Raw genomic sequence first — 12,074 nt, 5'->3', positions numbered from 1 at the left:
TGTGAGTTTACTTCCCGATGTTCGCAAAAACCAGGGTTGGGTCAAACTAATACTAGGAGAGAAGAACTCAGTCTGGATCTCCCATGAGGATGTCAGGGACCCCAATACTACTTGAGCTGTCACCTGCTGCCTCCCAGAGTGCACATTCACAGGGCCAGACTGCAAGCAGAGAAACTCGGGGTCCCAAATAACAGCTCAATTGCCAAGGACCGTCCAAAGCCTTGGGACCCTACACCCAAGTGGGAGACCTGGAAGAAGCTCCTGGCTCCTGGCTTCAAATCGGTACAGCACCGGCCGTTGTGCTCACTTGGGGAGTGAATCACCGGACAGATGATCTTCCTCTCTGTATATATGACTTTACAATAAAAATAAATAAATCTTTGTAAAAAAAAATCTTTAAAAAGCAAGCAAGTAAGCAACTTGGACTCAAACTAATGCTCTAAGCAGAGATTTCATGACTGAGTCACAATGCCTGCCCTTACTTTGCCTTCCTCAACTAATTTTTCCATCGTAAGTTTGAGCTGATAATGTTCACTTTTGTGCCCATTTTACTTTTTTTAATTGGCCAGTTGTGAAGGCGAACTGAAATTGTTGATGTGAAAAGAGACTTGTTATAGAAAATGCTAGAGACCTCAATTAGGAATAGATGACACATAATTAAATTTAGGACATCTTGAAATTTCTCTCTGATAATACTATACAATCTACAGTGAGCCAGCAATCACAAGAAGTTCTTGTGACAATTGACTTCAAGATCAAACAGTCTAACCTGAACAGTCGCACTTGGAAGAAAGCAAGAGCTGCAGCTCATCTGAGAGATTCGTGGGAGGAGCTGCTGGGAGAGAAGACTAGCAAGGAGGTGAACAGCCTTGAATGCCATGTGGAGATTCTGGATTTGAGACTGTAATGAAGTTGCCAGGATAACTGCCAGATACCATCAGATAGGCATGTCAGGTTTTCAGTGACGACAGAGCAGTGGTTAAAAAAAAAAAAAGGCAGCAAAGAGGGAGAGCCTAGAGGAGAGAAGGCAAGAAGATGATTTCCTCCTTTTTGGACATATGACCCTGAAGAGAGGCAAGAACTGGGCTACAGCTTGGGGGGTGTGACATGCAGTGTCCTCTCTGTAGCCTCTTTCTGACCCTAAGCTCCCAAGACGAGTTCTTAAAACACAAAGACCTGAACAGATAGGCTTTTATGTGACCATCAAGTTAGAGTTTATATTGAAGGTTTTTCTTGCAATTTAGAAGTTAGTGCTCGTGTGATAAGCAAAGATAAACGTGGAAATTTAAGAATTGATAGCAGCAGGGCAACGGCAGTCATAAGTTTATTGTCACAAATACGTGTTTTTTGACTAAATTAGCTTCTCCACTTGAGTGTCAGTTTCTGTATCTGTTAGATTAACAAGGATTGTTGACTTTGGGTCAGGTCTAATGCTGGTAGTTCACATAAATAATTGTTTTGGGGGAAAAAAAAAGCCATCAGTCTGTTGGTGTTTGTGACATTCTACCAATTTTACGAATAACAGAACAGCTTGCCCAAGGGCATATGGCTTGGGCAAGGGTCAGGAACTGCTTTTGAGGCTTGATATTTTCATCTCTGCGATTCTTGGAACTGAGAAGTCTGGGGAGGTAGAAGAGCCAGTCTTGCATGGGGAGGAGCGGGAAGCAGGAAAGCCAGAGGCCAAAAGGAGCTTTGAGGGGATTTGTGGCTGGATCAGCTGTCTTGGATCAGGGCTCTTTCCCCAGATTAGAGGCCTCTGAGAAGAGATCAGAAATCTAGAACACACAACTTGCATTTTCCAAGAGTGCTGGTGAATGCCCAGCTTCCATCAGCCAGCCGACTCCAGTGTGGAAGGAGTTGAAGGCAGCTTTGTGTGGGAATCTGGAAAAGGCAGAGCTGGCGGAGGGGGCTGGATGGAAAGGAACTGGCAAAGCTGAGCTGGCTGCACAAATCCTCCCGGGGGAGGGGGAGGAAAAGAAAAGAGGGATACACGAGAACAAGAGCAAGCTTATTGACTAAGCCAAGTCCTTATCAGCATCCCTTTCTTTGTTGATTCATTGTGGTTCAATGTAGTGACACCAGTGTTTGCTCTTGTGGTTATCATTTTGCTGCCCAAGCCTCCTACATGTTATTTCTGTGAGATGCTTAGCTGCAACATAAGGCCAACTTTCTTATCTGTGTAAGCTTTCCTGCCACTTCTTTGAGATGTAGGAAAGTAGGATGCATTGGAGACAAAAAAAAAAAAAAAAAAAAAAAAAACCCTTAATAATGTATTGAGAAGCCTTGCACAGCCTTATGATGACAAAGTACCATAAATTTAAGAGATTAATCCAACCCTTTGAAATTGAAGTACAAATAGGGGGAACATGTGAGTAGTTAACTTGCTAAACTTCTAGGAGCTGGTAGTTTGATGAGAAATGTACAAATTTGTTAAGAATATAAACAAAATGCACTTTAAACCATTTAAATACACCTGTATGGTAAGCGGAAGATGGAAGGCAGTTTGGAAATCAATGGAGATTAAATATAAAAGAAGGGAGGTGCCCTGCAAGGGCAAATGATTATGAATGTAGGTGCATGATTACTCAGACATTAGCACCTAAGGTCCAAAAAATAAGACTTGACCAGCCTCAGGGAAGATGAATTGTAAATATTTATTTTTTTGTTGTTGAAAAGGCAGATATATAGACAGCAGGAGAGACTGAAAGATCTTCCCTCTGCTGGCTCACTCTCCAAGTGCCCACAATGGCCAGAACTAAGCTGATCAGAATCCAGAAACCAGGAGCCAGGAACTTATTCCAGATCTCCCATAAAGGTACAGGGCCCCAAGGCTTTGGGCCATCCTCTGTTGCTTTCCCAGGTCACAAGCAGGGAGCTGGATGGGAAGTGGATCTGCCAGGATTAGAAATGGTGCCCATATGGGTTCCCGGTGCATGCAAGGCATAGATTTTAGCCACTAGGCTACCACACCTAGTAGGGATAGCTGGGGGAAGGGAGTGGAGAGGGTGGGTGTGTGTGTGTGCGTGTGGAAATTTTACACAAATATGTTATCCATATAAAGCAGAAATTCTAAGGCTCCAGCTTTGCATTCCTCACCCCCCACTAACTTTTTCAAAAGATACTTATTTAGTTGAAAAAATTATAGAGAAAAGGAGAGATTGTCCATCTGCAGATTCACTCCCCAAATGACTACAACAGTCAAGCTGGGCCAGGCTGAAGCCAAAAGCCAAGCTCCAGGAGCTACTCCCGGGCCTCCCTCATGGGTGCAGTGGCCCAGGCACTTGGGCCATCTGCTTTCCTGGTCCACCAGCAGGAAGCTGGATTGGAAGTAGAATAGCCAGGACTCCATCTGGTGCCCATATAGGATAGCAGAATGGAAGGCAGCAGTTCAGCCTGCCGCACCACAGTGCCCACTCCATTCTAAAATTTTAACCAAGACTAATTAATGACTTGTTGGAAACTATTACTGAGTGGATGAAGCTTGTATGCTGCTTACAAGGCAAGGCACCTTTATTCTTAGAAGAACTTTCACCTCGTTTCCCTGACACTTCTTCAGCCCTGGATAGTCTCAGAGATGACAAAATATACCTGCAAATTTCTGAAAATGTATGACTATTTCAAAACAAAAAGTTCAGAGAAAATTATTTGCTTGAAAAAAATCATTGCATTCAGAAAGACAGGCTGTCGTTTAGACTGTGAGCAGTGTTAATACTGCCCATCCCCTCTCCTGGTGTACAAGAATGTCCAGCACCATACTGCACCCAATTTACTATCACCATGCCAACCTGATAAACACAGAATGCATCTATTTTTATTTGTAGTTCTTTGATTATTGGAAGAGAACATTGCTCCTACCACAAATGCCACCACTTATTTCTCTAATGCTCATTTTTCTCTTGGTCTGGACTGTTGTGTTTTTTTAATTTATTTACATGTACTTGAAAGCATTTGTAGAATGAATATATTAATGCATTGCCTTCACATATATTGAGACTATCTCCCCAACTCAGATAAATTTTTACCAACTTTAGGTCACATGCTTGTTGGTCAATCCTCTTATAATTTTTTTTAATCTCAAAAATAATGTTAGGATGAATCTGTGCCTACTCTTGTGCTGTGACTTCAGTGTCTGGGAGCCTGAGTCAGCACCTAGACACTCCAGTCCACTCAGGTAAGACAAACATCTGTAAGAACTAAAGGAGGTTTGCTGCTGTCATTTTTCACAGTTCTGTCAGAACGGATGTGCATCCCAGGTCCTCACTGCTCTAGTGAGCCCAGAGTGTTCCTGGGGGTGTAGTTAAGTGAGGATGTGGTTCAAATTCTATTATTCTCATGCCCCACTTGGATGATGGGAGTTTGCCACTCTGCAATTGGTCTGTGTGGGCTTAGGTTAGTTTCTGGTCAAGTATCAAAAGTCTGCAGAGGTGTGCAAGGACCTCGCACAATATTGTTCTACAAGTGCTAATCATGGCTGCACAATTACAAGCCTTTTGTCTTGTCTCTCTTCTCCTGGTTGGCTTCGTGCAGACAAACCCCAAGCCAGAGACGATGAAGGTGAGTAAGCCCTGGAGAGGGCTTCTGTCATCCTTCTAAGTCCTTCCCTCCAGACCTTCTTACAAGACTCTCACTGGTTTTTCCCCCCTCTTTATAGTTCCCCTAAACTTTTATTTGCTTTCTCTTGAATCTTCTTCACTCTTGTAAATGATGCTCCTTGAGTTGAATATGGCTAAAGGAAAAATGGCTTCTGCTCCTTTTGATCCACATTCTCCGTGTGGGGGCCCTGCCTGTCGCTCCATTCACAGCAGTATTTGCATCACAACTGGATTTGAAGTGTGAAACAGTCAGGATCAGTGTAGACAGGAATCCCTGTGCGTGGGGAGGATGAGCCAATTCAGTTATCACTTGGCAAAACACTCGGGGAGAGGAGAAAAACCATGTGCAAGTTCTCTGGATGAGGTCGGAGATCTGTCAGAGAAACACAGCACACATGAAAAAAGTAACCAAAGGCCTAGAGCAAATGAGTTTGAAGTCAGGTGTCTCGAATTCTGGCCTTAGTTCTACTCCCAATTCCTGTCTCATTCTCTTACTGAAACAAAACAAAACAAAACAAAACAGGTACATAGTGCACAGGAAAAATGAGGGCAATGAAAGAGACATTCTGAATTATGAAGTTGGGGGCAGTCAGCTTTCATGCACGTAGTAGGTTGCCACTTTTGGTCTTGGAAAATCATTTCACCTTGGTTAGTCTCTGATTTCTCATTATAACTGTGTGGAGAACGGTATCTGCCCGAAGCGTAGGTGAGCACACTGTCATGATGCTTATTATAAGGTGTTCTACAAAACAGCACTGGTAAATCCCTTTCCTCTCCATTCCCCCTCCATTTCCCCTCTCTCTCATTCTCCCAACTCCCACCAGTCCCCAGCTCTGAAATTAATTAGACAACTTCCAGAAAACTTCTAGAAATGCTACGAGTTTTATGTTACCTAGTGCTGCCTAATTTCATGGGGATGCTCCAACTGTAGAATTTGCTTAATAAAAGCTGAATAAAAGTGGTCAAGACATTTCACACAGGTTCAAGTAAATTTACAACAGCACTCAGTATTAGAACTAAGCCCCTATATGCTCTATGTAATTTTTGTTGCAGTTACAAAAACAAAATTCAAATACTTAAACATGTTTGTTTTACAACCAGGCATCATAGAGATAAGATTGGACACAGTCATATAATGTTCCCTTTCTATAGGCCAGTTTTGCTTGTGCATATGTGAGCATAACACATTAGAAAAAGCTGCAAGAGCTTTGTAGTAAGTCAACCATTACTTGCTATAATCAAACATATGAATCAGACTACAGTAACTGTTAGGAGCTAAAATTCCAAATAGCATGACACAAAGTCTCATGCAGGGCCCTTGTGGGAGGAAGAAACCACAGGTTGACACAAGAAACCAGAAAACGCCTCCCAGCTGAGGCTCACACCTTTACAACAATCTGCTCATGGAAACTAACAGAGTTCTTTAGAAATATCTTAAACACTGACCATGTAGCCTCAGTTGATGGAAGACTCTCTCACTTAAGTCCCACCCTTTAAAAGCTCCACAGCACCTCCCAAGACATCCCAGTACATAAACATTTGATGGAGCGGAGTAGGACAGACAACACATCCAAATCATGAAGAATATCCATATTTGCTTTCTTCCTGAGATTAGAAAGCCTGAGTAGCTATAATGTAGGTGCTACTGACAGTATCAGTAGTTGGCAGGGTTGTTTTGTTGTTTTACATTCCTCCTTTGCTAAGCAGGGGCAGACGGCATTTGACCAAAATCCCTTCTAATCCACTACACTTCCAAAATGTGTAGTTTAATCTTAGCTTCAATTTGGATCTTCCTTATCAGAAAATGACTTTCTTTCTTTTCTCTAGCCAGTCCCTCTCTGCTTTATCTAACTGAAAGGTTTGGATGTAAAACTTCACTTTCTTTCCTTCCTTCCTTCCTTCCTTCCTTCCTTCCTTCCTTCCTTCCTTCCTTTTTTGCATTGCATTTGATATTTTGATAACTTATTTTCAACACCAACATCACTCCAGAAAGTCTAAAGCAAGCAGCTAAAAAAAAAAATCATGAAAGCTTAGCACTAAGAGCCCTATTTAAATTCCAGTTCACACACACAAGAAAGAAAAGAAAAAGAAAAAGGCAAGGGAAGGTTTCCACAATGCTCCTTCAATCCTACCTAGACAAGTGGGTGCTCTGACAACCATGGGTTCTTTTTCATTTTAAACCAACTGTTAAAGGATAGATGGTGTGATATTCTGCCAGCTCTACCTTCAGACCAGAGAGTCTCCCCAAGAAACCGTTGAATGTACCTGGACAATTAGATGCTGGACTCTTTGCTTGGTACATGCTTGCAATGAAAGAATCTCAACTGAACTTGATCTGTAATACTGCAACAAGGTGGAAGAATCCACCATGGGGGGAAAGTATGGGGAGGGGTTGGGGGAATCCCAGAGCCTGTGAAACTGTGTCACATAATACAATGTAATTAATTAAAAAAAAAAAAAAGAGAGAGAGAGAGAGAATTACAGAGAATGAAAAAAAAAAAAAAAAAAATAGATGGTGAACCAAAGCCTACATCCCTGTAATAAAAAGAGCAACTTTTTGTTATTTATTTGCTTGTTATTAAAAAAAAATTATATTTTTAACTCACAAGACCCAATCTTTAGTCTAGTCATTGATTGATATCTAGATAACTCTCGTCTGGTTTGTGTGTGTGTCAGTTAAAACAGGTTACTTTAAAAAGTTTTGGAAGCAGAATTAAATAATGTTTGTTTGGGTACAAAATATTTCAAAAATCCATCCATATCAAAGGTCTTCAAAAGGTATATTAAAAGTATTTGTTCGGAAAAAGTTGTGTTTGGATTTTGAATGTTTTTTTTTTGAATCAAACCAAGCTGATCTTGGGATCCACACCAGGGCACCGTGGATTAAGTTACTGCCCGCAATGGCAGGATCCCATTTTGGGGAACTGGTTCTAGGTTGCCCTTCTTCCAAATTCAACTCCCTGCCAATGTGCCTTGGAAAGCAGTAGAGAATGCTCCAAGTATTTAGGCTTCTGACACTCACATGGGAGACACTAACGAAACTCAAAACTCTAGGCTTCTGGATTTGGCTGGACCACCCACGGCTGTTGCCAGCAGAGAGAAGTGTCTCTGTTCCACTCCCATCATTCTGTTTCTCAAATAAGTAAATGTCAAAAAAACAAAATAAGCTTACCTTTTAACTCCATTTCTTGATGAAATTTTTGACGTCACTTCACATTATTCTCTGAATGTTTTAAAAGAATACCAAAATGTTATAGTTGTTACTAATATAATTATTATTAAAAACAAATCTTCCAGATGGATTGTGACAAAGGTGTGGAAGGCACCATCTTTGATTACGAGGCCTTCACTCTGGATGGAAAGGAAAAGATTCGGTTCAGACAGTATGCAGGAAAGTATGTCCTCTTCATCAACGTGGCCACCTACTGCGCTCTGACAGACCAGTATCCTGGTAAGATTCCAAAGCCTTGTGTCTTCGGGACAAAAATTACCAGTTGATTCTATTCCAAATCAGGTAGCCAAATAAATACAATCAATTGACTTCACCCCAGTCTTTGATTCTCTTCCCAATCACCCCTTACCATGCCAGAAGTTGGCAAATCCAGCCAGCCTAATTTTATGAATATAGTTTTATGAAAGCCAGGTCCATTAGATTACATATATCAACAGCTACTGTTACACTACAAGGCAAATTCCAGTCATTGTGTGAATAGTAGTGATGGAGACCAGGTGACGCACAAACCCTGAAATACTGATTTTCTGGCCATTTAGTGGGGACAAAATTGCTGATCTCAAATTCTTGCCACTCCATTTTCTGAGGTTCCACCATCCAAGAATTAGAATCTTGTCAGAAGATTCCAAAAGTTTCCTTGGCAACTACAGAAGACAGAACCCATGTATCTGAGAGTTTGCTAGAATAATATACACTAATAAACAAAGAAGAAAAGATACCTCGCATCTGGGACGGCATTTGTCTGTAGAAAGGGCAGGTCATGGAGGCCACGGGGCAATACTTCCCCTTCAAGTCCAGCTCTTTAACAGCTGTTGTTTTCTCCTACAGATGTTCAAGTAGAAATTTCATTTCTCCAAAATTTAGACCATTTGTTTAAAAGCCAATTAATAGCAAATAAGATGGGTTGTGTAAAAGACAAATGTACTTCATGTATTTGAACTAATTAAAAATGAGGCCTAGAGTGATGGACTTGTCCTCATCTTGCTTGTCTGGGATTCCATGTGGGAGCTGGTTCGTATCCTGGCTGCTCCACTTGATCCACAAAATTGCTGCTTGTGATCTGGCAAAGCAGTGGAGGACGGCCCCAGAGCTTGGGAGACTGCACCCGCTTGGGAGACCTGGAGGAGGATCCTGGCTTCAGATTGGCTCAGCTCCAACCATTGTGGCCACTTGCAGAGTAAGCCAGAGGATGGAGGATCTTTATCTCTGTGTATCTGTCTTTCCAACAAAAAGAAGTAAATCTTTTTTTTTTAATGCCCTCTTTTAGTTTTAAAAACAATGCTATGAATAAGGCTCAAAATCTAAAATAAGTTAAATCCTCGCCTTGCATGCACTGACATCCTGTATGGGCACCAATTCATGTCCCTGATGCTCCACTTCCATCCAGTTCCTGCTTGTGGCCTGAGAAAGCAGGCGAGAACGGCCCAGGCCTTGGAACCTGGGAGTGAACCAATGGATGGAAGATCTTTTTCTGTTTCTCTTCTCTATAAATCTGCCTTTCCAATAGAAACAAAATAAATCTTAAAAAAAAAAAAAAGCCCTCAAGATAAATAAGTGTCGGAAGGAAAAATTATTTTTACTTATTTCCTCTTCCTTCAGATGACCCACGCTATCATGTTTATAAAATTTGTGGGTGGTTTCCATGTTCTGCTGCTTGTCCTTTCCTCAGTTAATCACCTGGTATGAAACTTATTTTCTGCTTTGTGCCTTTTTTTTTTCAAAGATTTTTTCATTTTTATTACAAAGTCAGATATACAGAGAAGAGGAGAGACAAAGAGGAAGATCTTCCATCCGATGATTTGGCCAGTGCTGCGCCAATCTGAAGCCAGGAGCTCTTCTGGGTCTCCCACGTGGGTGCAGGGTCTCAAAGCTTTGGACCATCCTTGACTGCTTTCCCAGGCCACAAGCAGGGAGCTGGATGGGAAGTGGAGCTGCCGGGGTTAGAACTGGCGCCCATCTGGGATCCTGGCGCGTTTAGGGCAAGGACTTTAGCCGCTAGGCTACGGCACTAGGCCCACCACTTTGTGTCTTTAAAAGGAATAAAATACTTTCATGTTCATTTGACTTAAAAAAAAAAAAGTTCCATATGTTGATTCACTCTCCAAGTGGCTTCAATAGCCAGAGCTGTGCCAATCCAAAGCCAGGAGCCAGGAACTTCTTTTCGGGTTTCCCACATGGGTGCAGGGTCCCAAGGCTTTGGGCCATCTTTAACTGTCCTCCAAGACCACAAGCAGGGACCTGGATGGGAAACAGGGCTGCCATGTGGGATCCCAGTGCATGCAAGGTAAGGACTTTAGGTGTTAGGCTACCACGCCAGACCCTCATTTTACTTTTAAAGGCAGAATAATATTTACTGAATCATAATCCATTGTATTAATTAGTACAATCTTAAGAATCAAGTTATCCAGTTTCTATTCTGTACATGACAGATGAAAAAAAAACTGAAGTGGTTGCTCAAGGGCTCCAAGACTGGCTTCCCCATTTCTTGTGTTTATTTGCAATTATGATAAACAAGAGGGGAAACCTTGGGAAGAGGTTCTGAAGCATCATGCGGCAACAGCCAAGAATCTTGCATTTTGTAAAGAAGAGGAGGAGATACCAAGCGGCTGAGCGGAGTCTGACTGGCACAGGCTAGGATGTGGCGCAGGGCATCTATCCCAGAAAGGATGAGCTAAAACATGAAGACGAAGGTCTGAACAGTCACGTTAGCAAACACCCTGGCTGCGGAGGAAGAAAACAGAAGCCGCTGTTGCGGCAGAACATGTGGAATAGTTCAGGCAGAATGCATCCCCAGGATTGCTGAACGACATCAGGCGGCTCCATTCGACATTTCTCTGGTTCTCTTCACCGCTGTCAGGTTTACTTCAACGCTACTCTGGGTGAACCAGCCAGTGCAGAGAAGTTCAGTTCTTGGGGTCCCTTTGAAAGACTCATCTCCAATGAACAAGCTGAAAAGCAGCACTGTTCTAACCTTTGTTGTTAAAAAAAAATCATCAGAATATTTTTTTTAAAGATTTATTTTTTTTTTTTTTCTATTGGAAAGGCGGATATACAGAGAGGAGAGACAGAGAGGAAGATCTTCCGTCCGATGATTCACTCCCCAAGTGAGTGCAACGGCCAATGCTATGCTGATCCGAAGCCAGGATCCTCTTCCGGGTCTTCCACGCGGGTGCAGGGTCCCAAAGCTTTGGGCCGTCCTCGACTGCCTTCCCGGGCCACAGGCAGGGAGCTGGAAGGGAAGCGGGGCTGCCGGGATTAGAACCGGCGCCCATATGGGATCCCGGGCGTGCAAGGCGAGGACCTTTAACCACTTGCGCCACCGCGCCGGGCCCCAGAATTTTGGCTAAGAAAGATGACTGGACCCCACCATGGAGAAATTAAAAAACTTCTGTGAGATGGAACCTGGACCACCTTTTTTTTTTTTTTTTTTTTTTTTTTAAGGAGGTCTCTGGGGGATTCAGATGTGGTACAGGTTTGGCCTGCACCATCTTGGAATATAGAGTTCTGAGTGTGTATCTGAAGGCTGAGTCTAGCTTCACTGTGTCATCAGCAGTCCCTCTGATCAAGAGATGCTTCTTGCTTTGTAAAGCCAGTAACCTGAAATCTGTCTACACAAGGCAGGCTCTCTAGGTAAGCCACCTGTCGGCCCTTCTCTAACCGTAGAACTGAATGCACTTCAGGATGAACTGAAACCTTTCGGCCTAGTTGTATTGGGCTTTCCATGCAACCAGTTTGGAAAGCAAGAACCAGGACAGAACTCAGAGATTCTTCCTGCGCTCAAGTAAGTAAGAAATCCACTAGGAGATTTTACCATAGTTGGTGTCCCCAGGTCCCTCCATGTCAGGAATTGTTGGAGTGGGGTGGAAGGATAGCAGACTGCTAGATTCAGGGACATCTGAAAATTGATTTTAACACCTTGTTGAGAATCTGACAATGTCCAGAACTCCATCTCCATCCCCGGATGTGACCAGATGGACTGTGGAGGACAGGAGTGAGGAAATGATGACAAACTGAAGAGAACAGAAGAACAATGGAAACGAAAGCCCAAAGTTTCGGGGGAAAAGTTTTCTTTCTCTTCCCAGTCACTTTCTCTCAGTCCCTGGCCTGTCCTGATCTTTCAAAACTTGATGTCCCAAAATAACTTGCTCACATCCTGGCACTTCCTGGGCACACTATGACTCATTGCAGGTACGTCCGTCCAGGCAGAGGATTTGTTCCAAATTTCCAGCTATTTGAGAAAGGGGATGTGA

The 12,074-nt window shown here is 42.7% G+C and overlaps 1 protein-coding gene across 1 annotated transcript; it reads left to right on the top strand.

The window, feature by feature from the left end:
• The first annotated feature begins 4,467 nt into the window (after positions 1-4,467).
• Positions 4,468-12,074, top strand: LOC121167314 (epididymal secretory glutathione peroxidase-like). The gene is made up of 3 exons (XM_040996765.1): positions 4,468-4,554; positions 7,890-8,043; positions 12,013-12,074. Exons 1-3 carry the CDS (start codon positions 4,468-4,470, stop codon positions 12,072-12,074), a joined length of 303 nt encoding a protein of 100 aa, XP_040852699.1.

Source organism: Ochotona curzoniae, unplaced genomic scaffold, assembly GCF_017591425.1.
Source record: "Ochotona curzoniae isolate NIBS_2020 unplaced genomic scaffold, NIBS_Ocur_1.0 patch361, whole genome shotgun sequence".
In the NCBI taxonomy this organism is placed as follows: Eukaryota; Metazoa; Chordata; class Mammalia; order Lagomorpha; family Ochotonidae; genus Ochotona; species Ochotona curzoniae.
Note: the sequence above shows the minus strand (reverse complement) of the source record. Positions and strands in the feature narration are given on the sequence as shown.